At 55.2% G+C, this 25,935-nt stretch overlaps 1 protein-coding gene across 5 annotated transcripts; it reads left to right on the top strand.

Annotated features, from left to right (window-relative positions):
• The first annotated feature begins 1,494 nt into the window (after window positions 1-1,494).
• SLC43A1 (solute carrier family 43 member 1) lies at window positions 1,495-25,513 on the top strand. 5 transcript variants are annotated; one of them, XM_013048507.2, is made up of 16 exons: window positions 1,495-1,592; window positions 1,813-2,066; window positions 3,362-3,528; window positions 10,782-10,959; window positions 11,082-11,137; window positions 11,268-11,344; window positions 13,699-13,791; window positions 15,392-15,525; window positions 16,429-16,607; window positions 18,148-18,294; window positions 18,386-18,421; window positions 18,646-18,784; window positions 21,442-21,583; window positions 21,787-21,860; window positions 23,547-23,670; window positions 24,760-25,513. In XM_013048507.2, exons 3-16 carry the CDS (start codon window positions 3,375-3,377, stop codon window positions 24,904-24,906), a joined length of 1,680 nt encoding a protein of 559 aa, XP_012903961.1. In that variant the 5' UTR covers window positions 1,495-1,592; window positions 1,813-2,066; window positions 3,362-3,374; the 3' UTR covers window positions 24,907-25,513. The 5 variants fall into 5 exon arrangements, with proteins under 5 accessions (XP_012903961.1, XP_004777640.1, XP_004777641.1 ...); XM_004777583.3 differs by lacking the exon at window positions 1,495-1,592 and having other exon boundaries at window positions 1,715-2,066; XM_004777584.3 differs by lacking the exons at window positions 1,495-1,592; window positions 1,813-2,066 and adding an exon at window positions 2,554-2,724.
• The last annotated feature ends 422 nt before the right edge of the window (window positions 25,514-25,935 follow it).

Genomic DNA, 25,935 nt, shown 5'->3' with positions numbered 1-25,935 from the left:
CTTCTCTCACTCCGTCCACTTATGTTCCCTCTCTCCTCTCTCGCTGTGTCTCTCTCTGTCAGATAAATAAATCTTTAAAAAAAAAAAAAAAATGAAGAGGGGAATCTGTCATGCCCACAAGAAGGAGGAGCATGCGCAAAAGCAAGGAGATACGACGAACCCGGCTGGTTTACACTTCGTTCCACAGGTGCTTGCTGAGGGCCTCTTAGCTGCCAGGGGCTCTTATAGGTGCTGGGGATACAGCAGGGAACACAGCAGACAGACCAGGTCCTCGCCCCCATGGAGCCGACGGTCCACGAGGGGACAATGTGGAAATGTGTTGGGGATGAAGAAGGGCAAGCATTAAAGCCATAAAGGCCCAGGGACCCCTAAAGCCCATCTCAGGGAGGGGACCCACAAAACCCTGAAATTTGAATATGAAGATGTATGTATGTGAGCTCATGGTCACAAACGCATTTTCACAGGGAGTGGACTCATAACATTGCCTATGGTGTTCTCAAGGGGATCCATGACTGTTTGGGGTTAAAACCCTTATTCGAGGGCACCTTGTGTTAAGCTAAGGAGTTTGACCTTGATCTGGAACTTCTGGGAGCAGGTAATGAATTTTAAGAGGTGAAACCATCAGAGCCTGACTCCGTGCTCTTGCCAGAGAAAACTCCTTGTGCCTTTGTCCCCGCTGAGCCTTTGCTCGTGTTCTTTCTCCTGGCCGGGAGTAATGGAGCGGGCCACACTTAAAAGCCAGATCTGACTTTGCATCCTGCCTCCACCCACCACGTTCCAGCAGCTGGCTAGCCTTCCCTCCTTGTGAAAAGCTGTGGAGATGAGCCCATGATGTTTTGAGGATTTAATAGTTTTTGCTTGGCAAGTGCCCAGCGTTCAGTAGCCACTCAGCCAATGTGAATTCCTCTCTTGGCTTGGTGACTTAACTGTTCAGGGATCCTCTCTTGTCTGAGGTCGTGCTGGTGGTTGCTCACACTGCCACAGAGCTTTGTGGGTATCACCACTCAACTCTTAACACCCTCTGTTAAGCTCACATCTGTATTGACTGGCTTTTGCCTCATCTCATTAACCCACACTTCCCCTCTATCTTATCGTGGAGGAACCTGAGGCTCAGGGAGGGGTCCGGAAGTGTCTGGAAGCATCCCATCGCCACGGCTTTGGAAATAATAAAATTAGCCATAGCAGTAACAACAATGAACCCGCAATGTGTTACTGAGCACGCTCGCTCAGCATTTGCCCTGCACCACAAGCCCCAATTCCATCCTTCACCTCCAGCCTCCATAATTAGGTACTGTTACCTGAATTTACAGAGGAGGAAACCCAGGCTCAGAGAGTTTAAGCAGCTTGCCTGAGGTATCCCAGGTCAGGCACTTTTAAAGTCCAGATGCAGACCTCCAGCTGACTATCCCCTAGGAAACCCGTGTCATTCTGCTTCTTGGAAAACACTACTCCCAACTGCACAGTTCAAAACCCCACCCAAGCCCGCCCTTGCATCGCGGCCAGTCTGCTCCAGCTAAGTCGTTCTCTGTTTTGATCAAGGATACGGAGGGCGCTGCCCAATTCTTCTGGGGGACCCGGGGGAGAGGATTGGGGTGAGGGAGTGCGGGTGAGGGTGGAAATATTAGGTGCTGGGGCGTGTGCCGGGGGGGGAGAGTATCTGGGGACCGGAGGCGAGTCACGTGCGCGTGAAACTCGACCTAGGGGGAGGGGAAGAAAAGGGAGCCCCCGCCCCTACCTCGGGGCGCAGCCCGGGACGAGTGTAAATACCACGCTTAACTCAGTGGATCCACTTGGTCTATGCCCCACCTTAAGGATCCCGGGTGCCCGGCGAGTTCCCAGCCCCCCGATTTCATCCGAGGGAACAGAGGCGGCAAGAACACCAGACTGCGGCGCTGAGTCTCCGAGGCGGCCCTGCCCGGGAGCGCAGACAAGTCCGAGCACCCGGGCGGTTCGGAGCTGGGCCCGCGGGACAGCGGACACCGAGTGTGGACGCGCCCCGAAGGCGCTGCGCTCCCCAAGGCGTCGCGTCCGCGGCGGCCAGAGGCGCGTTTGCCCCCAGACCAGAGGTGAGCAGCGGGCGTGGGGAGGGGGTCCCTAGCTGCGGGTCCGCTGAAAGCCCCCCGGGCCGGCTCTCACCGACACTCGCAGGCTCCACAAAGAAAACTTGCTCCCGGAACCCGTGGGTCCCGCGGCGCACTGTCGACGTCTCTCCAAGCGTGCCCCTCCTTCCCCTTCCCTCCCGCCCCTCCGACTCCCCTCTTCCTCTCCGCCCGCTCGGCGGCACTTCCTCAGTTTGGAGCAATGGTCTCGTAGTTTGAACGGGCGCGCGGGAACCCAGAGCCCCATTGCACAGATGAGGGTACTGAGGCCCCGGCGGCCGCAGCTGGTGTCCTCCGCCCCTCCCTCGTGCTCTCCCCCCTTGCCCTTCCCCGTCCCTCTCCTCTCAGCGGTATCCGTCTCCCCCTGCCGCTCCCCGCCCCCGCGCCGCCCGGGTCCCGTCTCCTCCCACGGTGGTGGCGGCGGCCGCGGCGGGGGGAGCTCGGGCGCCTTCCCTCCCTCTGGTAAACACACCCGCCCGCCGCTGGCCCGCTGGCCCATCCGCCACCACTGCCCTTATAAAGTCAGCGGCCTCGGGACTTCCTGCCGGAGCTCGAGCCCCCTTCCCCGGCCCGAGAGCGCTGGCTGGCGCCGATGCGCGCCTCGTGGTGGCCCGCGCCCCGCCGAGTGAGTGAGGGGCGCCCCGACTCGCCCTAGGTCCCCATCCACGTGGCAGCTGTTGGCTAGGATCGAGAGACTGCAGGGACGCGGGTCGCCCGGTGCGGAAAAGGAGAGGGAGGAGGGCTGGCGGGGTCCGGCCCCGGAGCAGAGGAGTGGTCTTAAGCCGAGCAGCAGGAAGGGGGGGGTGTCTTAGGCGAGCCCCAGACTTCCCCTTCCTCCTCCTGCTTGCTTCTGGGGGGTCCTTCCTGGCGCAGGCCGCCGGATTCTGGCCAGCGGTGGCTCTTCAGAGCGCGCTCTGCCCCTTGCTGACCTTTGGGGACTTGCGGGAGTGCGGGTTTGGGCCCGGGGAGCCGGGCTCCGCGCTTCTGGCCAGGGTGAAAGAGCCCGGCAGCGCGCCAGGAATCGGCTGCGCTCGCACAGGACCTGCCTTGTTTCCGATAGTGGCCAGGCGGGAGCCCGGCGCCGCGTGAACCCCTGGCACTGCCAGTGCGCACAGAGCCAGGTTGGCGGCACCCGCCGGGAAGCCGGGGGTCCTGGGGCCTTCCCGGGCTGGCTCGAGGGGGTCTCGGGAGGCTCCATGATGCGAGACCCTTCCCGAGGGCCTCTGGGGGTTCCCCCAGCTCAGCGCTGTGTTCCTGTGCAGGCTCGCGGCCGGCATGGCCCCCACGCTACAGCAGGCGTACAGGAGGCGCTGGTGGATGGCCTGCACCGCGGTGCTGGAGAACCTCTTCTTCTCCGCTGTGCTCCTGGGCTGGGGCTCCCTGCTGATCATGCTCAAGGAGGAGGGCTTCTATTCCATCATGTGCACAGGTATGCCCGCTGGGGGAGGGACAGCAGCTGGGCAAGGTGGAAGCTGAAAAAGGACAGGTGGCCAAGGGGACAGAAAGCAGGGCTGCCAAAGAGGGAGCACTGGGCTGACGCACTTCTTGACCTCTTCACACTTCCCCTAGAGAGTGGGTGGCGATCTGCTCACTCTACCTCCTTTATCTAATGGAGTCTTTTCCGAATGCCAGGTGTCCTGCTGGATATTCAGACCCTAGGACTGACCACTGGAGTCCTAAGTCTTTGGCACCTCAAGTCTGGCTAGAGTAAGATGGAAACCCCTAGAAGGAGAGCTGCCGCACCCAGCTAGGGGGGGGGATTTTTGTTTTTGTTTTTGTTTTTTTAAACCAGAGCTCCTGGAAGGCTATACAAGACAAAGGAGCCCCTACAAAGTGCACTTAAACGTGACTGGTCTGTGTCCTTCCTCTTCTAGGACTTTGAGCCCCCAGATATTCAAATCAGTCATCTGTACAAGGTTAATAAGCCAGGCATTATGGAGGGACCCTGTTTTCCATTTCAGTTCCTTTGGCTTCCTGTGAGCGGCCCCTAATGAGGAAGTAGGAATTCTAAGGCTCCTGAGTGGAGGGGAGGAGACCAAGTCCCCTCTGAGTTGTTTACCCTGGAGACTGGGGGGCGACCTGCTCTTTGTCACCTCGTGCTCTTGATGCTTGCCACTGCCCATCCTGTAGCTCCTTCCTGCCTCACTCCGCCCGCTTGGTTTGGGCATTTTGGTTTAGGTTTTTTTGGAATCAACTTTATCAAAGATTAGTCTACAGCACACACTTTGATGAGACTTGACAAATGTGTGCCTCAGGGACCGTCACCCACCACAATCAGTATTTAGAATATTTCCATCACCCCCAAACTCCTGCTTCCCTTTTGCTGCCCATCCCTCAGCCTGTGCTTTTTTTTTTTTAATCCACCTGTGCTTTTTAAAAACACATGTGAAAGCTTTATTAAGATCTAAGTCATATACCTTCCAATTCACTCATTGAAAGTATACAGTTTAAAAAAAATATTCTATCTATTTGAGAGAGAAAGCACAACAGCAGGAGCAGAGCGAGAAGGAGAAGCAGACTCCCTGCTGAGCAGGAGCCCCAACATGGGACTCCATCCCAGGACCCTGGGATTATGACCTAGAACAAACGCAGCTGCTTAACCCACTGAGCTAGGCAGGTGCCGCTAAAGTATACAATTTAGTAAGTTATGCAGCCATCACCATAATCAATTGTAGGACATTTTCTTTACCCCAGAAAGCAATCATGTACCCATTAGGAGTGCCTTAGTTTACCTTGGACAAAAATAGAATTTTTTTTTTTAAAGCACTTGTTACCATTTAGTAAACCTCCACCCAAGGGCTTCAAGCTACCAGAACACAGCCACCCCCCGCCCCCAAATCTTCTCTTCAACTTTTCTGTTGAAGCATTTGGCTTTCCCAGCGATGCGTGGCTTTGGGCAGCCCTCTCTTGTCTAGCACTCTGTAGTAGCCTGATTTTACCCCTCCAATGATAGGAACTGTTTGCCTATTTCATGTAAATGGCATCTTATAATATGTAGTCTTTTGTGACTCACTTTTTTTCACCTAGCATGATGCTTTCAGGGTTGATCTGTGTTGTCAGGTGTCAGGACTCTGTTTCTTCTCCACCGTATGGATCAACCACATTTTATTTACGTACTCATGAGCTGATATGCATTTGTTTCCACTTTTTGGCCATTATGAATGCTCCTGTAAACACTTAGGTACAAATTTCCATGTGGGCATAGGTGTTGCTTCCTCTTAGGAAAGGAGTAGAATTGCTAGGTCAGGTAGTAACTATATGTTGAACATTTTGAGAAAATGCCAGACAGTTTTCTGCAGTGGCTGCACCATTTTCCGTTCCCAGTGACGGTGTGAAGGGTTCCAGTTTCTCCACATCCTCGCCCTCACTGATGATTGCTTGTTTTTTTTTTTATTATAACCAGTCTAGTAGATACAAATATTATCTTCTTATGGTTTTGATGTCCAATTCCCTAATGGCTAATGATGGTGAACAACTTTTCATGTGTTTCCTTTTTTTTCTTTAGATTTTCTTTATTTATTTATTAGACAGAGAGAGATCACAAGCAGGCAGAGAGAGGAAGGGAAGCAGGCTCCCCACCGAGCAAAGAGCCCCATGCGGGGCTCGATCCCACGATCTTGGGATCCTGACCTGAGCCGAAGGCAGAGGCTTTAACCCACTGAGCCACCCAGGTGCCCCTTTTCATGTGTTTCTTGGCCCTTGGTATATCTTCTTTGGAGAAATGTCTGTTCAGATCCTTTGGACATTTTTAAGTTGAGTTACTTGCTTTTTTTTTTTTAATATTTTATTTTTTTAAAAGATTTTATTTATTTATTTGTCATAGAGAGAGAAGCGAGAGAAAGCACAGGCAGACAGAGTGGCAGGCAGAGGCAGAGGGAGAAGCAGGCTCCCCACCAAGCAAGGAGCCCGATGTGGGACTCGATCCCAGGATGCTGGGATCGTGACCTGAGCCGAAGGCAGCCGCTTAACCAACTGAGCCACCCAGGCGTCCCTATTTGCTTTTTTTAAATTAAATTATTTGACAGAGAGAGAGATCACAAGTAGGCAGAGAGGCAGGCAGAGAGAGAAGGGGAAGTAGGCTCCCCACTGAGCAGAGACCCCCTAGGCAGGGCTCGATGGACCCTAAGATCATGACCTGAGCCTACGGCAGGGGCTTAACCCACTAAGCCACCCAGGCACCCCCCTCTTTTTTTTTTTTTTTTTAAATCATTGAATTGTAAGAGTTCTTTATATTCTAGATACAAGTCCCTTATGAGATCTGCGATTTATAAAATTTTACTCCCTGTGGATGGTTTTCTCACATTCTTTTGGGAGCACAAAAGTTTTTAAATATTGATGAAGTCCAATCCAGCCTTTTCTTTGCCATTTGTGTTCTGGTGTCATGTCTAAGCAATCCTCGCCTAACCTACGGTCATAAAGATTTATGCCTGTGTTTTCTTCTAAGAGTTTTTATAGTTACAGCTCTTACATTTAGATCTTGGGTCCATGTGGGGGTAATTTCATCTGGTGTTTTGAGCTGTCCAGAAGTGAGTGTGTGCCTGAGCCTGGTTGTCTGGGATCACTAGAGGTGACCAGACCGAACCCTCCTTCTTTCTCAGAACTTATTTGTCCACTCTTGGAAAGCAAGGCTCAGCACGTCTCTCTTCCCCTGGCTCTCCTTCCCTCAAGTGACTTAGCCTAAATCCTTGAGCTGTCAGGCTGATTGGGGGTACTGTACCTTCAGTTATGCTGCCCTATCAAAAGTGTTTATTTTCTGCTTCTTTTAAACATTAAAAAAATATTTTATTCATTTATTTGAGAGCAGAGTGAGCACAAGAACAAGAGAGCATGAGTTGGGGGAGGGGCAGAGGGAAAGGGAGAAGCAGACTCCCCAACTGAGCAGGGAGCCCGGATCCCAGGACCCCGGGATCAGGACCTGAGCTAAAGGCAGACGTCCGACTGGCACCCCTGTTTTCTGCTTCCTGAAGCCACATACACAAGAACACAGAATCAGACCAGGAATGTGGGTCCCCACATTCCCTGTGTGGAAAGAGCCAGGCTTCCAACGCTATGTGTCTCTTGGCTTATATTAGGTGTTTACTTAGCTTTCTGAATATCTCAGTTACCCCATATGTAAAATGGGACCGATCATCCCTACCCCATGGGACTGCTGTGAAAATGAAACGAGAGCAAGCGTGTGGACTCCATGTGGGGGGTCGTTGTTACGTGCTGGACCCAGCTCTGCCGTCATTCGCCATGTGCCTGTCATTCTCTCTGCATCTCTGCTTCTAAGTCTGCAAAACAGGGTGGATGTGCCTCACCCTTCTTGCCACAGAGCAATGACATGAGGACCAAATGATGTCAGTTAACAGATGTGGGGTTCATGATCCAGGTGTTCACCAGTGTTGGCCTTGGGGTCCCTGGCTACACCCTCTGTCTTCTCAGTGTTTCCTGCTCCCCCTTGAGGTTTGCCCTGCGGTGAGTGGCTGAACCACCTCTAAGGGTGTCACAGTTGAAGAGGGCTCTGTTACTCAGAATTCAGGCAAGGACAATCCAATTTAACACATACTACTGTAGAGCCAGCAAAACATGCCAGAACAATAAAGTGATACCTAAAGTTCATCAGGCCTTTAGTATTTGCTAGTTAGGTCTTTAGTCCTATTATGTGGTCTATTAGTCTTATTATGTAGAAGAGAAAGCTGAAGCTCAGAGAGGCTAAGTAACTTGCTTGAGGTCACACAGCTCTTAAGTAGCAGAGTGAGGATTCAGCCCGAGCTCTGACTCCACGACCTGTCTCCTGGTCCTCATGGGAATAGTGTAGATATCTCCAACCTCCTGGAGCAGTCCCACCATAGACGAGACAGCAAGCTGGAGCCCAGTCCTGCAGGTGTTTGAGTGAACGTGACTGTCAGTGGACGGATGGATCCGGGCATGCTATGCATACCACAGTTTGGGAAACACATTTTTTTCTAAGACCTCAGCTCTACCACTAACTCTATACATTTTCCCTGTCCCATCCTATGCCTCACTTTACTTGCCTATACAGCTGGGGCCATTAGATTTTTTTTTTTAAAGATTTTATTTATTTATTTGACAGAGAGAGATCACAAGTAGGCAGAGAGGCAGGCAGAGAGAGAGGAAGGGAAGCAGGCTCCCTGCTGAGCAGAGAGCCCGATGCGGGACTCGATCCCAGGACCCTGAGATCATGACCTGAGCCGAAGGCAGCGGCTTAACACACTGAGCCACCCAGGCGCCCCGCCCCCCCTGGGGCCGTTAGATTTTGATGACCTCTTCTGTTATAATTGACATGAATAGAGTTCCAAGGAGTCTTGGCAGCTTGGGCTGGCTTTATCCAAGAAGTCCAGCTGTATCCAGCTACCAGAGTGATCAGGCCTCAGGAGCTGGCTCACGTTAGTTATCAATCAGGCTCACGAGAGGCTGATTGAGAGACCAGATAGAGCAATGCACTAACTGACCTTGATTAGTAGCTGTCCACGGGCTGGCACGCTCCACGACTGGGGAACACCTCCTCTTGCCTGCACCAGGACGGGCTTGGGAAGCACCTGGAGCTGCTGCCTACAGGACTGGGGGTCCTGTTGGGGATGGAAGAGTGCTGACCTTGGAGAATGTCTTGACTCCGAATGGAAGCCTGCCTGTAGGAAGCAGCGTGGCTGGGAGTTGCAGGGAGGTTGTGAGGATCGGATGAGATACTGTATGAAAGAGCTTAGCACAAAGGGAAGGTGCCGTCTGATGGTGAAAGACCGAGGAGTGGGGCCGGAGTCTGATTCAGCAGCTGCACACTCGGACACCAGCAGGGGTCAGGCAGGTTGTAATAACTAATTAATAATCAGAATTTAATAATAATAAAATACGGCAGGTGCAACATGGCGAATGTCTGCGAGCTACTGGAGAGGTGAGGACTTGGGTGGCCTGGAGAGGGCAGCGGTGGCGAGAAGGGGTGACCGCCGCTCAGCAAGTGCCGGATCTTCTGGCTCGATCCATCCTTCCTCCCTCCGTTCATTCGGTCGGTCCTTCCTTTCCTTCTTTCTTTCTTTCTTGATTTTATTTGAGAGAGAGAGAGCGCGAGAGAGCATGAGCAGAGGAAGAGGCAGGGAGGGAGAGCAATGGTGGGCTCGATCCCAGGATCCTGGGGTCATGACCTGAGCAGAAGGCAGACGCTTAACCCACTGAGCCATGCAGGTGCCCCGATCTTCTCGCTTCTTAAAGAGAAGCCAGATTTTCCAGGGATAGCTCCCGATTTTAAACTGCATCCTGTTACAGTTTGCAAGCCAAGCCAAACAGGCGTGGGGGCCACTGCTGGTTGCCTGTTTGCAGCCTCTCGCCTGAATGATCTTTGCATTTTTTGCTGCTTTACCCATTGCCCCAACACGGTACCTGGCATACAATAGAAGTTCCTGAAGTGCACGGAGACTGAATAAAGCAGAGCAGACGAACCTGGTGGAGACATGAACAGTGATTGTGACCATCACGAAATTATGGGGCTTACCTGAACCCCAAAGGCCGTGTGGTCTGAACACCCCCACTGCTTCTCCCATGGGCCTGAGCAGTCTCCCCTAGCGCCCGGGCACTGGTACTGTGGCCAGCTCCCCGCGGCCCGAGGTGCCTCCTCTCCTGGTTGACCGGCACTCAGGATCCGAAACGTCTTCGTCCTGTTCTTCCTCATGTCAACACATGGGTCGCCTCACCCCTCTGCCGCCCGCACGCCCTTCGGATATCTGAAGTTGGGAGTCACCGTCCCCACCCAGGGCAGGTGCTTCCCCTCTCAGCATTCAGGCATCATCATGGTCTCCTGTTTTGTTCTCTTCATGGTACCCACCACTCTTTACCTACCTACCTTTCTTTCTTTCTTTCTTTCTTCCTTTCTCTTTCCTTTCCTTTTCTTTTTTTTTTTTTTTAATGTAAGCCCTACGCCCAGCGTGGGGTTTGAACTCACAGCCCTGAGATCAAGTCGCATGCTCTGCTGACTCAGTCAGCCGGGCACCCAACAGCACCTGCCACTCTTTAAATCAGGGTCCATTTGTGGACTTGTTTTGTATCTAATATAAGCCCCATGAGAGCGGGGAGCTTCTGTTTGGATTCACTGTGGGATCCCCAGCACCTAGAGAAGAGGCTGACCCCATCATGACCCCCCCAGGAGGGCCGGCCCCCACTTACCCCTTCATCAGCTGTTTCAGGAGAACCTTCTCTGGGCCAGGCCCTGTGCCAAGCTCACCTTCCCCAGCCGAACCTCCTAAGGAACCTGTGCATTAGGCTCCCTCTGCTTCCTCCGTGGCCCAGGGAGAGGAAGTGCCTTGTTCAAGGTTGCCCAGCTCATAGGGATGGCGGTGGGAATTCAGACCCTGGTTGGTCTGCCCTCCAGGGGCCCCCTGAGTGTGCCTTTGGCAGTGACACCGAGGCAACAAACGGGGCAGGGGAACAGCCACCTTGTGACTCCGTGAGCCCTGAGTGAAGCAAATCGCCCTCCTTCCCCCATTGTTAACCTTTTTCTTAACTCCTCACGACTCCAAGTTGGCAGGTTACCTTGAGGGCGAGTCCTCACCCGAGTAGATAGGACTCTGGGCCACCCTCAAAGTCACCAGGTTGGCAGGAAGTCATCAGCTCCGGAGCCCCGACCCCAGGCCCTTCTCTCCTGCGCCTGGGTGTTCCCGCTGCCGCGTGCTGAGCCCTCCCTTGCCTCCTCAGCCGAGAACACCACCAACGTCACTCAGGGCGAGCGGCGCAAGTGGCTGAGCTGTGACGGCCAGGAAAAGATGCTCAACCTGGGCTTCACCATTGGCTCCTTCGTGCTGAGCGCCACCACCCTGCCGCTGGGGATCCTCATGGACCGCTTCGGCCCCCGGCCCACGCGGCTGGTGGGCAGGTGAGGCTGGTCGGCAGGTGGGGGACTGAAGGCAGGGGCTGCCGCTCAGGGGCAGTGTTGGGGGGCGGGGGAGGCTCAGAGTGTTCATGGGCAACTCCTCCCCCTTCCCTGGGTCTCCACAGTGCCAGCTTCGCTGCGTCCTGCGCCCTCATGGCCGTGGCCTCTCAGGACACCAGAGGTGAGCTGTTCGGCCTCTCGGGTGACCACAAGGTAATGGGTGGTATGTGGGTGGATCATCTGCTCCCAGCTCCTCCCTTTGCCTCCGACAGCTCCCCAAATGCCCTCACCCAGCCCTCTTCCCTTCCCAGTTCTGTCTCCGCTGATATTCCTGGCGCTGTCCCTGAATGGCTTTGGTGGCATCTGCCTAACGTTCTCTTCACTCACGGTGAGTGTGACCGGCCCCACTTGGCAGCAGGGTACCCAGGAGTTGGGGGGGGCGGTACTGGGGCTAGAGGTGAGGAATGGGGAGGGGTGAGGGAGGGGCCGGTGGCTGCAGAGCCAATGCTTGTGTGTGTGTGGAACCGCGTAGGCGGCCGCTAAGGGTGGATGTGAGGCTGTGCACGTGGGGACTCGACGGTGTGTGAGTGTGGGTGTTGGGCCGTGCGTGTGTCCCAAGCAGGCGATGTCTGCCGCCTCCGTTCTAGGCACTGGGGCCACAGCGCAAACAGGACTGCCAACTTCCTCACCTTACTGGAACTTCTGTTTGGGGGGTGCTGAGTGAACAGGCAATGCCCCCCCCCAACAAGTAAACTTACAAATGATGTCAGTAGTCATAAGTGCTGGAAAGAAAATAAAACTGGGTGTTGTGATAGCTAGTGACAGGGAAGGAGCAGCTGGGGTGTGTGTTTGCCGTGTTGTGTCTTGTGTGATGCCCTAGATGGGGAAGGGCATGTGTCGGGGAAGGTATTTGTGAGTGTACGAGGTTAAACCGGGTGAAATTACCGCCGCTTGACCGTGCCGGACCTACAGAAACAGCTTCTTTGCATGATTCGCTCTCTTACGTATGTGTTTGCTGTGCTTGTTGCTCTGAGGGCGTCTGTTTATGGATGTGAGCGAGTGTAAGGGTTAAAGGCTTGCGAGTGTGAGGTGGGGGAGGGGTTCCTGGCTGGGCCAGCTACAGGCTGTTTATCCCTGACCCATCCTGACCGCCAAACTGGGTGTTTTTGGCTGAATTTCACCTCACCCAGCAGCCGCCTTTAATTCCAGCCTGGGACATTTCACAACTCTCTCGGAGGAAGCGATCCTTCCTCCCCACCCCTCTGCGCAGCCCCTTCTCCACGCTGTGCAGCTTGGCTCGGGCCCTGAATCCTTTCCCTCCCTTGCCCTGCCCTGCGCTGCGCGGTGCCCAACCTCAGACCCTGCCCTCGCCGGCCTAGGGAACGCTGCCCGCCGCCCCGTACCCCCCCCCCCCCCCCGCTGCCCTCCGCCCGCCGCTCCTCCCCTGCCCCGCCGCTGTAATCTCCAGCCAATGGCAGGGCCCGGCGCCCGCCCCGCCCCGAGCCTCTGCCCTAGCCTGCCAGGACAGACTCGAGCCGAGCCGGGACGTCCAGTGCTGCCCAGCCCCTCGGCCCGGGTTAGCCCGGTCAGCCTCGCGCCCTGCCCCCGGCGCGCCTTGCTGGGCGGAGGCAGCGCCTGGGGACCCTGGGGCGGGGGCGCCAAGGGTCTAGCCGCGCTCTGGCCCTGGCCCTGGCACTTTATCCCGCGTCCTTGGCGGGGTGCCTCGCAGATACCGGGTGTCAGGGAAACCTCTGCCCCAGTGAGGGTCAGCCTGGTCCCATCCCGTTTTCATAGCCACTTGGAAGGTGGCGGAGGACTCCGTTCTCCGAGTTTGCCATCTTCCTTCCCCAAGGTATTGCAGGTCCCCTTCCTGGCCTGGGTTATCCTCTCTGTGGAGAGGGTTGCATTTCCATATGGCATCTCACTCCGGTCCCAGCTGTGGGAATCTGTTGGCCTGGGGAGGATGGGGGGGCCAGGGGAGGGGTGTACACAAAGGGCGGAGTGACTTTGCTTTCTCCTCCCCAGAGGGCCTGCTCAGGCCAGTGAGCAGAACATATGATCAGTTCTCTCCTGGTGGGAATTCTGGGCCTGCTCTGCACGTCAGAGCCACCTCTCCTGGAGACCTGGCCTGCCCTTACCCTACCTTCAGTTCCACCCTTACCTCCCTGGCACCTCCCATGACTTGTCCTGGCTCAGCAGATTGGGGCCTTTGGTGTGGCCAGGAGGGTTAATTCCAGAGCCGGCCATGGTCCCAGCCTTGGGACCTGGGAGACAGCAAGGATCACCAGCACAGGGAGAAAGTCATTAAAGAGCTCTGTGAACTTGAGTACATTTCTCACCCTCTCTGGGCCTCAGTTTTCTCATCTTTCAAATGGGTTGCACTTGATCAGTTTTTCTTAAACAGCCACTGCATGGGTTATTAAGAGGCATCGCCCAATAGAAGGGTTCCATAAACTTGGAGAACCTGGGGGTTAAGCAAAATTGACAATTTTTTTTTTTCTTTGAGTGCATGTCTGGGAACATTTCACATGCTAAAGTGCATTGGGAGGGTGCTAGCTAGTTTCCAATCAAATTTTGCCTTCAGACTTTTCTGTTGCATCTCCCAGAGCTAGTTTTCCTGGAGCTCACGCTGAGGGCTGCAGGGCTGGTTGCATTCAGGTTTTACCCCATGGGGCTGGGCACAGGGCCCCCTGGGTGGCTGTCAGGGTCCCCTAGCTCACCAGTGCTGCTTCCCTCCCTCAGCTGCCCAACATGTTTGGGAACCTGCGGTCCACATTCATGGCCCTCATGATTGGCTCCTACGCCTCTTCTGCCATCACTTTCCCGGGAATCAAGGTATTGGAACTGTTTGGGGTGGGGGCAGTGAGGTCACTTGGGTTTTCTTTCTGCCTGGACACAAAAACTGGGTGGGACTGGGTGAGTAGTGGCTGGCATGTCTGAGGATCCTGTTCTTGCTGGCTGGAGGTCAGTCCCCACCACCTGGGGACAAGGCGCTGCCGCTGCCGCACAGGTCTGGCATCCCTGCTTTGCCTCCTTTCCTTTACCGGGCCTAGCCTCCATCCTCTCTCCTAGGCTAGCTCAAGCCTTTCTAGCTGGTCTCCCTGCCTTTGACTATCCCCCTCTCTGGTCTGTCATTCACATGACTTCTAGAATGATCTTAGTTGGAGGCCTGGCTCGCACACTTGCCCTGCTTCGCTGACAGACTCAAGTCCAACCCATTCACAAAGGCATTCAATGCCCTTCACCTCCCTGGCCTCAACCAGCCTTTCCAACCATGTCTCCCTCTCCTGCCCTGGAGGGACTGGTTGCCTTGGGTCCGGGGTCATGAACGTCGTCCACATGGAGCTGGAGCCTGGACAGGTCTGCCTGGTGGAACTAGAACCAGAAGTCCTGCGTTCTAGCTTGGGGGAAAGCTTGGGGCCTCATTTCTTCCTCTGATATCAAGGAGTGGTTTCACCTGGGCCATCGCGTACCCTCCAGATTCTGCCTGGGGCAGTCACGTGTGTTATTTTAGAAGGCACTTGCTTGGCATCCCGGAAGGAGTTTGAGAGTGGAGTGGTGGGGGCAGCCATCAGTCACTCAGGTAGCACCAGACATGGAGGGTGGCAGGTTCTCCCTTCTCTTTGAAGCTCTGTCCTGTCCCCAGGGAAGAAAGAGCCTCCAGGCCCCAGGCTGAGGAGGAGCAGAAACATTTCCAAGACAGCACTGGAGCTCTGAGCAGGAGCCTGAGGGGGTGGCAGATGTCCATCATCCCAGGCATGGAGGATAGGGGGAGGGACACCATCTCTGTGTACCTGGCTTTCCCGTTGGCACAGAATCCCAATCAATTCAGAACCTGCTTGTCCTGATGTGAGGAGGCCTTGCAGAGAGCCTTTGCCCATGCGCGCGCGCGCACACACACACACACACACACACACCCCACACACATAGTTGTCGTACCTGGGAGCACCTGTGAAAGGAGAGATAAGGCTTCTCAGATTCGGTTTGTCTTTCCCTCAGGGACCATGCCAGGAAGGGGCAAGATAAACACAGTTAGGCCTGGGGTAACCTAGAACATTAATTTTTCTCTTTTGTACATAAAATGAAATGGCATTTTTGTGCGAAAGCCAATACGTGCATCGACTCATAGGTACACTTGGGTGCCTTTTTAAGATAGTAATTGAGATTCCAAAGCGCTTCCATGCTTGTGGCCAGCAATTTCAGCTCCGTGTGGGAATTGTTTCACACCTGTTTACGGGACTTGGGTGAAAAAGAATGGTGGGTCTTCTGCGTCTGACTCTTAACTTCTGGCCTCAGCTTCCTTATCTGCAAATCAGGCACAAGGAATGGGGTAGAAGAAACCTTGTCTCAGGCCACTGGGTCCTGGGCTCTGCCTTGGGCTGGGAGAGGTGGGGCCAGGCGGCCACCCCCGTGAGTCTGCCCCCTTCTTCCACAGCTGATCTACGACGCTGGTGTGTCCTTTGTGGTCATCATGTTCACGTGGTCAGGCCTGGCCTGTCTGATTTTTCTGAACTGTGCCCTCAACTGGCCTGGTGAAGCCTTTCCGGCTCCTGAGGAGGTCAACTACACGTGAGTGGCTGTGGAGGGCTGTGTGGGGAGGGGGACTCCCCTCTCTGTGGAGGAAGAGGTGGGGGGGGACTGGCGAGCATAGTGGTGATGCAGTGCACAGACTCAGCTTTGGTGTCAGAGAGACCTGCCTTTGCTGATGGCCTCTGCTTTCTCATCTGTACAATGGGCTTGATCCTCCCCACCCACAAGTGTTTGAATAGACATGGCACGTAAAAGGTGGTCAAAACAGGGCAACTGGTACTGTTAGTATCCTTTCTGAGTTTGGGGTGGGATCAGAGTAGAGGGACCCCAGCCAAGGTGCTGTGTGCCATGTGGTCCCAGCAGGGGGATACAAAGACTCAAATACTCCACCCTTTATGGGGCAAGCTAAATGCCAACTTTCCCCCACCCCCTTTCAGCTTCCCCACAAGGAAGCACATGGGGTGCCAGTCAAAAGCTGATGTTTATCCTGTGTGTGCTTCTGGCCAGGCACTGTGCATAGCTCTCATACCATTGTCAACAGTCCTATGATGGGGCCTCTGTTATTAACTCCTTTAATAACGAAGGCTCAGGGAACAAAGTGATTTTCCTAAGGTCATACCACTGAAGGGGGCTGGGGTATGTCCTTGTGGGTTCCTTGCTAAGGCTTGGAACCAGGCTCTCTGACTCTGGAGTCTGAATTCTTAATTCTGCCTCCATGGCATCAGCCCAAGTGGAAAATGACTTACCCACCCACCACGAGGGTGCCAAGCTGGCCCCTGGCCCCAGGCTCTGAGAGATAGACACAGTGGGCCTGTCAGTCAGTGCTAGGTCAGGGGGTGCTCAGCACCCCTGGGGACGACTGGGACAGACTGTGAGAGGCTGGCTGTTGAGGACGGGCTCTGCGCAGCTGGTTCCCATACGCCCTGGCCTGGCTGCTGGCAGGAAGAAGATCAAGCTCAGCGGGTTGGCCTTAGATCACAAGGTGACAGGTGACCGCTTCTACACCCATGTGACCATCGTGGGCCAGCGGCTGAGCCAGAAGGCCCCCAGCCTGGAGGAGGGGGCCGACGTCTTCATCTCATCCCAGGATGTTCGTGGTGCCTCGGAGAACCCTCCTGAGAGTGAGTGTCTGGTCAAGAGGCCAGTCTTGGGGGACAACGAGGGTGGGTCCTCATGCTTAGTGAACACTCATCCTAAGCGCTCATTCTCTCTGCTTGTGGTCTCTCCACACCCGTGGCGTAGGTGGAACATGCTCCCCATTTACAGATGGGGGCAATCAGAGCTCAGAGAATTCTGGAAGTTCAGACTCAGGGGTACTGGATTCCTGGGTGAAGGAGGGAGGGAGAAGCTTCCAGAAGGGGGCAGGCTCTCCCGGCCTGTGGGGCAGTTGGTGTCCTCAGGGCTCCCTTCAACCCTTTGAGCCCCTGGCTTCAGGTACTGTCCCCTCACCCCCCCAGGCCACAGTCTGGCTAGGCCCTCCAACGTCTGGCTGGCTCCCCCTGCTGGCCGGAAGAGGAGCTGCAGCCACCTGCCTGGGGCACTTCCTGAGGTGTCCTCTCCCAGATTAGAGGAAGGTGCACTGACCTTGGAGTCCAGAGATGGGGGTTTGAGTCTGGCTCCCCAGTTGCAGGCCATATGACTTTTGGGTCGATCCTGTAACCCTGCTCTGGCTTTCCTTATCTCTTAAACCAGCAGTAATAACACCCACTGACCAGGGAAGTTAATCGTGAGGATTAAATGGTCTACGGAGGGGCGCCTCGGTGGCTCAGTGGGTTAAAGCCTCTGCCTTCGGCTCGGGTCGTGATCCCAGGGTCCTGGGATCAAGTCCCGCATCGGGCTTTCTGCTCAGCAGGGAGCCTGCTTCCCTCTCTCTCTGCCTGCCTCTCTGCCTACCTGTGTTCTCTGTCTATCAAATAAATAAATAAAATCTTTTAAAAATAAATAAATAAATGGTCCACGGATGTGGAAGCTCTATTATGGGCACAGGAGTGTGCAGGTGTGAGTGTGTCACCCCCGCTGCTGGCCTCCCATGACAGAGGGAGGCCGGCGACCTGCCGCTTCCAGCCCTGTGAGTCTGAGCCAGTCACTGAGCTCTGGGCCTCCGTTTCCTCAGCAGCAGAAGGTACTAAAGACGGTTTTGTACGCTTTGAGTAAATGGGCTGGTATGTGTTGAGGGAGTGGCACATAGTAGGTGCTTAATAAATAGTAGCTAGAGTTATTATTATTTTTTTAAAGATTTTATTTATTTATTTGACAGACAGATCACAAGTAGGCAGAGAGGCAGGCAGAGAGAGAGGAGGAAGCGGGTTCCTTGCTGAGCAGAGAGCCCGATGTGGGGCTCGATCCCAGAACCCTGAGATCATGACCTGAGCCGAAGGCAGAGGCTTTAACCCACTGAGCCACCCAGGCGCCCCAACTAGAGTTATTATTATACACCAGCGAGGACATCAGAGGTCACGTGAAAATCTTCTGTTGCGATCATTATCAAACTGGGCAAGTACCTGGAGGGCAGTGAGTCTCAGCAGTCGTTTTTGAAGAAAGCAGTCTCCCTCCTGAATCACTAGTGCATGTCCGAGCCCCCTCTGGAGCTGCATCTGCGGGGACAATCAGAGGGAAATGGAAGCTCCGGGGGCTCACGGGCGCCCTCTGCTGTCTCCCCAGAGACTGTCCCGTTCCGCCAGAGCCTCTGCTCCCCCATTTTCCTGTGGAGCCTCCTCACCATGGGCATGACCCAGTTGCGGGTCATCTTCTACATGGCCGCCATGAACAAGATGCTAGAGTACCTGGTGACGGGGGGCCAGGAGCATGGTGAGGGGCTGCCGAGCCTGCTGGGGGCTGGGGCACAGGAGGGTCACCCTGCTGAGCTCCTCTCACTCTGGCTTCTCCCCCCACCCATCAGAGACAGACATCCTGAGAAAAAGGGCAGCAGAGACAGGTAAGGGGATGAAAATTGGGGCCTGCACCCCCCACTGCCCTCTCCACAGGGAGCCTGGGCCCATCCTCAGAGCTCTGGGCATTTGGGGTATCGAAAACCTGGGCTCAGGGGGAGGCAGGGCTGGCACCCCCTCTCCTACACCCAAAGTGGGTAACAGCGTCCACTGGGCTGCCGGCGTCTGTCGTGCGAGCTCCTGACTCTGCTTTTCTTGCCGTCCCGCCCAGTGGGGTTCTACTCCTCCATCTTTGGGGCTATGCAGCTGTTGTGCCTTCTCACCTGCCCTCTGATCGGCTACATCATGGACTGGCGTATCAAGGACTGCGTGGACGCCCCCGGTGAGGGCGCTGCCCTTGGAGACCCCAGGTGACCGGCACAGGGATGGCCATAGCCTGTCGCTTTCTCTGCCCTTTCACATCCAGCATCTCATTTCATTCTCCCCAGAGCCTTGAGAGAGCAGGAGCCTCTCCCCATTTTACAAATGAGGAAACTGTGGGGGAGGGAGCTGATGGCTTGGTGATGAGTGTAGCTCATCTCAAGTGCTGACTGTGAATGAGGCATCTTGCACTGTCCTGTCAAGCCCTGCGACAGCTCTCTGAGGTTGGTATGTTGTCCTCATTTCACGGGTGAGGACGTGGAGACACAGAAAGGTTAAGTAACTTACCCAAGATCACACAGCTTTTATTTTATTATTTTATTTTACTTATTTTATTATTTTAAAGATTTTATTTATCGGGGCACCTGGGTGGCCCAGTTGGTTAAGTATCTGACTCTTGGGTTCAGCTCAGATTGTGATCTCAGAGTCCTGGGATCAAGCCTGCTCCCTGCTCAGTGGGGAGTCTGCTTCTCCTTCCCCCTCTGCCCCTCCCCCCTACTTGTGAGCCCATGTGTGGACACTCTCTCAAATAAATAAATAAAACATTTTTAAAAGGATTTTATTTATTTATTTGAGGGGGGGCGCCAAGCAGAGGGAAAGACAGAGAGAGAATCTCAAGCCGACTCAAGCATGGAGCCCAACTCGGGGCTCAATCCCAGGACCCAAATATGGTGACCTGAGCTGAAACCAAGAATCAGCCATTTAACTGACTGAGCCACCCAACTTCCCTACCACACAGCTTCTAGTAGCAGGTTCTAGAACCTGTTATAAAGGGTATACCCTAAAGCCTTCTGTGGCTAGGAAGAGAGAGAGTCGGTATATCAGATGTCGATTGCTATATCACAGATTACCCCAGAACTCGGACATCTTTAAACAGCTAACATTTATTGTCTCATAGCGTTTCTGAGTCAGGAATCTGGGGATGACTTAGTTGGGTGGTTGTGTCTCAGTGTCTGTCTGAGTCAGTTTGGGCCGGTCTAACAAAACACCACACCTTGGGTAGCCTAAAAACAATAGAAATTTAGTTCTCACAGTTCTAGAAGCTGAAAGTCTCAGATCAGAGAACCAGTGGTTGACTGAGAGCCCTCTTCTGAGTGGCGGAATTGCCCCAGTGTCCTCTCATGGCCTGAGGAATAGGGAGCTCCGTGGGGCCTCCTAATCCCATGACGAGGGCTCTGCCCTCGTGACCTAATCACCCCGCAGAGGCCCACCCCCTAATACCATCGCGTTGGGCATTAGGCTTTTGGCATATGAATTCCAATGGGACACAGCCATTCAGACCATAGCAGGGTCCCAGGAGGCTGCAGTTCGGCTGTTGGCCGAGGCTACAGAGATTTGGGGTGTTGACGGGAATGGGGGAATCCATTACTGAGCTCACTCACGTGGCTGTTGGCAGAAGGTGTGGCTCCTCCCTACCTGGGTCTCTCCATAGGGCTACTTACCACAGGGCAGCTGGCTTTCCCCAGAGCCAGGGGTCTAAGGGAGGGAGATCAAGATGGCAGCCTCTGTGTCCGTCACAGTGAAATCTCACAGGATACGCACCATCGCTTCCATGGTCAGTCACACTTCCATCTGTCAGTCACACAGAGTCACTGGTGTGGTGTGGGAGGGGACAACACAGGGTACGGCTAGTAGGAGGTGGGGCTCACTGAGACCCATCTTGTTGGCGGGAGACCACTGCTGGGTCTTGAACTTAGGTTTTCTGACTGCATGTTCTTTTTGTGTTTGTCCTGAGAGGTTAGGAATGGAAGACTTCTTCTTCGTCGTCTTCTTTTTTTTTTTTTTTTTAAGATTTTATTTATTTATTTGACAGAGAGATCACAAGTAGGCAGAGAGGCAGGCAGGGGCGGCGGGGGGGCGGGGGGGAGCAGGCTCCCCACTGAGCAGAGAGCCTGATGCGGGGCTCTATCCCAGGACCCTGAGATCATGACCCGAGCCAAAGGCAGAGGCCCAACCCACTGAGCCACCCAGGAGCCCCGGAATGGAAGACGTCTAAGGAACAATCCAGTGGCTTCCCTCCCCAACATTGGTGCCCCCACCTTGTCACTCAGCCTCCTGAAGGCAGAGCCATCTATGTAGGGTAGAAGGGCAGCCTGCCCTCATCCCAGCCTGCTGGGACGTTCTCATCCTCTGGGTCTGGGGCAGTTCTTTGAGCCCTTGCTTGTGCCAGAGCAGGGCTTGCTGGGCAGTCAGGGGCCAAGCTGCTGTCCCCAGAGGAGCATCTACTTTTGTTCAGGCTGATGGGCAGAGACGCTTTTTCTCCAGTGGGAGGTGGTGTGAGCGCTCCCGGTTCTCCACCTTCCTTCCCAGCCTTGTGTCTCCGACTTCAGTGTGCGTGAAACATACCTGGGCTATTTGTCAAAATGCAGATGCCTAGGCCACGCTCCTGCACTTCTGGCGGTGGGAGCCTGGAATCTGCATTTTAAAGAAAGACCGCAGGTGATCCTGGAGTCGTAGGGGGGGGGGAGCCACACTTGGAGAGAAACACGGGGCTGGAGACACGGCCTGCTCCCTTAGCCGCCCCCACGACAAGGGGCAGCGACAAGGGGCAGCGTTGGGAAGGGAAGCGAGGCCAGCCGGAGAACCAGGGAGGGAGGGAGCTGCTGCGGAGTGGGGGCAGCCGCCAGCGACCTCCTGTGCTCCTCAGGGATGGGGTTGCCGCCAAGCCCGCCAGGCCCCGCTACCGCAAGATCCAGAAGCTCACCAATGCCATCAACGCCTTCACCCTGACCAACTTCCTGCTGGTGGGGTTTGGCGTCACCTGCCTCATCAACAGCTTACACGTCCAGGTACCTGCTTCTGTGCTCCCTGCTCCCAGGGCCCCTCCAAAGGGACGTTTCACCTGCCTTCCAGGAAGCATGGTTCTCGTCCTCTGGGTCTGTTTTCTGGGGACGGGGTGGTCGGGGGCTCGGGGTCCCTCTTCACCTGACCCATCCTACGTCCTGCCTCCACACCTGCCCTTCACCTCTCCCCTCCCTCTTTTTGGTTTCAGTTTGCCACCTTCGTCCTGCACACCATGGTCCGGGGTTTCTACCACTCAGCCTGTGGCAGCCTCTATGCTGCAGTGTGAGTCAGCCCGCGCTTTGCTGCCTTCCCGAGCTTTTCCCCCGTAGCCAGAGAATCCCAGAGCAGAGTCCAAAGGGCTCCAGACGCCGCCCCCCTTCCCGCCCCCCTCCACCGCTTCCCTGGAGTGCTGACTGACATCTCACAGCCGGCGGGGAGCTAGGAGGCTGTCTGGGGGGCCACTCTCTCAAAGCTTCTCTGGTGGGGGGCCCCCACCCCCTCACCGCTGTCAAAGGCAGCTTGCCCCACCGCCAGCTGGCTCCAGTTCCACGAGGTCCTGCCTTAGAGGAAGCCGAGATTCTTGGTTTGATGACTCTTTGGTTAGGTCCGCTCTCTCTCCTCCCATCAGCCCTGTAGAAATTTCCAGACTGCAGTCTTGCCTGCCTTCTAACTCTCCTGCTCCATTTGGGGCAGCCCCCCCCCCCCCGTTGCCTTTCCCCTCGCCCTTCTGGTTTCCACTGGCAGCCCTGCCGAGTGACTCTGGTGTGTGCGGTGACACAGTCCTCGCCACTATCAGGTGCTTCCTCAGTGGCAGGCGCGGCGCAGGACCCCTGACCCGGGTCAGCAGAGGGCAGCCCCATCTCCTTCACCTGCTCCAGCCAGAGCCTTGACGTCGCGCTTGCACCTTCCCTCCCTCGGCATCCAGTCCCCAGCAGTCCTGCTGGCTCCCCATCCACAAACCCCAAAGGCAACCCCCTCCTCATCCCTCTCACCACCCCCCCTGCCCTGGCTGAGGGCAGCAGCTCCCTTCGGGCTCCCCGCACCTGCCCTCTCCTCCCTTAGTCTATTTTTAACACACGGCTGGAGACACCTGTTGGGACATAAATCTTTTCCTGTCACTCTGTGGCTTCCTGCCATGATCTGAGAAAAAGCCAGAGAATTTGTTATGGCTGAACAGGCCCTCCAAGGTCCAGCGCCTGGGAACCCTTCCGCTCTCTTCCTTCCCCTTCCCCACGCGCTTGCTCTGCTGCAGCCACTGTGGCTCCCCCCTGCCGCAGTAACCCCCAGTGTGTTCCCTACTTGGGGCGTCTGCACTTGCTCTTCCCTCTTTCTGGAACATTCTCCCTCCAGATATCAGCAAGGCTCACAGTAGTCTCATCTTGCCCAGGTCTTTACTCGGCTGTCCTCTTGTCAGGGAGGCCTCTGCTGGCCATCCAGTGAAACCCCCCCCCCCGCCCCCGACAGGGCTTTCTCCGCCCCGTTTCTCTCCTTAGCTCTTATCACCAGCCCACACTCTAGGCATTTATCCCGCTCCTTGTCCAACTGCCGCCCGCCCCACCAGAAAGCCGCCTCTGCAAGGGTGGGAATCTTTGTTGGGTCTGATGGTGAATGTGCCTGCACCTTAAGTCAGTGCCTGGCCCATAGGAGCTCAGTGGATACTTGTCAAAAGAATAAATGAACAGCCCAGTGAGGTCAGTGCTAGCTCGGTTACTAGTGGAGGAAGAAGTGGGTCCCAGAGAGGAGGGATTCCTTGCTGTTATCACCTAGATAGCAGGTGGAGAAGCCAGCTTAGTGGCCCCAGAGTCTCCGCACACCTCTCGCTTAGTGGCCCCAGAGTCCAAAGAGCATGGGCAGAGAGGCCCTTCCATTCTGCCCTGCCTGCCTTGCAGATGCCGGCGTCCGGGGGTGGGGGTGCTGGACGGGAGAGGGCCGCACCGCCCTCCTGACTGGCCTCTCTCTCGTGGACAGGTTCCCCTCCAACCACTTTGGGACGCTGACGGGTCTGCAGTCCCTCATCAGTGCTGTGTTCGCCCTGCTCCTGCAGCCGCTTTTCATGGCCATGGTGGGACCCTTGAAAGGAGAGCCCTTCTGGGTGAGAACTGGGGGTGGCATGGGGGGAGCAGGAGCCCCTTCCCAGGGTGCTTTGGAGGAGTTGGGGGCTGGGAGGAGGGCTTGTGTGTGGCCGAATCCTTGACTCCTATCTCCGACTAAAGGTCTCTAATCGGGGGTCCCCAAGCTGGCTGCCCATCACAGCCCCTTACAGAGTGAAAAATACAGATTCCCCAGCCTGCCTCTTGCCCTGGGCCCAGGAGTGTCTCTCCTTCAGGTGCCAGGTGAAGTGGCCCAGTTCTGAGGCAGTCTGGTGTCACCCCGGACATGGATGGTCTCTCTCTCAGCACCTCTGGAAAGGGGTTCCTCCAAACCCTCTCAGCTCAAACACCCTCAGGATGGGGCAGCAGCCTTTGGTGTGGTTAGGAGGGCTTTTCACTTCCACCGAACATATGTCTGCCTCTGCAAAGCTGGTCCTCTCTCTGCCCTGTGGGGACCCCTGTCCCATAACGCTTCTCCCAGCAGAGCAATGAAGAAAGGACAGTCACGGTTTACGGAGTGTTCACGAGGTGCTGAGCTCCCCACGTACTCTGCTTCCACCATCTTTGCCCTAACGAGGCACTGAGAGTCAAGGCAATTTGCCCAAAGTCACACAACATGTCGCGGGGTGTGGAGGCCCGTGCAAGGGCCACTGTCCTGGGCCCTCTGTCCCCCAGCCGCATGCCTCAGCTCCTTTAACCGATAGCAAACCTCTTCCCACCAACCTCAGTGTGATCCTATCGTCAATATCCGCAGCCCAGAAGGTCCCATTTCTGAAGGCGCCCTGGATTGGGCACCAGCCCAGGGCCCCCCAGTGTTTCCCCAGAGGACGCCAGCTTGTGAGGGTCCTGGTGTTAGGCGAAGTTCAGACCATGCTCTGATTCTTTACGAAGCGGTTGAACAGTAGACGAGGAATTGGGGAAAGGGTGACTGAAGACAGAGTAAGCAGTAGCTATGTTTATCATTCTGGCCTAGGACCTGCAGTGAAAATGGCTGTCTCCTCCTCTCTGTTGGAAGCTGAGGAGGGTCCTTGAGGCTGATGAGAGAAAACGGGTACCCACTTGACTCTTGTCTCTCTCTCCTTGCCCTCAAGGTGAATCTGGGCCTCCTGCTCTTCTCGTTCCTGGGCTTCCTGCTACCTTCCTACCTCTTCTACTACCGTGCTCGGCTCCAGAGGGAGTATGCCACCTACTGGGAGGGCCCAAAGAAGGTGCTTGGCAGCTCTGAGGTGACCGCGTAGACCTCTTGAGGCCAAGGGACCTGGATGACAGGAAGCCAAGGCCTGAGTAACCAAAGGGAATGCCTCATGTGGCTTTTCTACCTGTAACATACGCACAGAGCTGGGCCGTGGATTTATAAATACCAAGAGAAGTTCTATTTTTATAGGAACTTGCTAAAAGGAAAAAAAAAAAACAACTAAAAAAAATTTCCCCAAAGCAATGCTCCATTGACTGAAGACATCCCCTGTGCTAGAAGGATTGGGCCTTTTTCCTTCTCAGAATGGCAGAGACCAGGATGTGGGGCTGCCCTTTCTCTGGGCCTGCCTCCTGGTGCCTCCTGGTGCCTCCTGGGGGCTTGTGGGATCAACAAACAGGCAAATAGGCTACCCCTGGGGTTCTAGCTATGCAATGCCCAGAGCATGTGTGTGTGTGTGTGTGTGTGTGTGTGTGTGTGTGTGTATATGTGAAACAACCTTCCCCTTAGAGGAAAGGGATCTGAGGTGCTCGCTGTATCTTGGATGGGGCGTTAGGGGATAAGCCCCTTCCAGGGACCGGAGGGCGGGTTCCCTCCCTGGTACTGCTTTTTGCAGGTCTTAGAGGAGAAATAAAAAGGGAAGTGAGAGACTGGCTGGTGTGTGCCTGTATCTTTGTTGGGGGTTGGGGGGGTTGTTTTCCCACACCCCCATCTCTTCCTCACCCAGGCTCAGCTGGGCATTAAGTAGGACACCTAAAGTGCTAGCCTGTCCACCTCTGGCTGTCAGCTCATCTTCTGGCTCTTAACCATGCCCTGCCCTTGGTGTCTGGAGGGAGTCCATGTCCTGCCCTCTGCTCCTGCCCCCCCCCACTCCCCATGGTCTGAGGTATGTCCAGGAAGTTGCCTTTCTCTGAACAGGGGGTCAGGGCAGGATGCTTTAGAAAAATGCCGAGGGTATAATGGAGGTTTGTTGAAATTTACACTTTTTTTATAGTCTCCTGTTTTATCTTAAAACTTCATGCAAATTTGGAGCTTCACTTTATACTATATTCATACTTTTTTTTTAAATTTTATT

Source organism: Mustela putorius, unplaced genomic scaffold (genome assembly GCF_011764305.1).
Source record: "Mustela putorius furo isolate JIRA1106 unplaced genomic scaffold, ASM1176430v1.1 tig00000127_pilon_pilon_pilon, whole genome shotgun sequence".
In the NCBI taxonomy this organism is placed as follows: domain Eukaryota; kingdom Metazoa; phylum Chordata; class Mammalia; order Carnivora; family Mustelidae; genus Mustela; species Mustela putorius.
The sequence above is the reverse complement of the archived record's forward strand: the minus strand, read 5'-3'. Positions and strand labels throughout refer to the sequence as shown.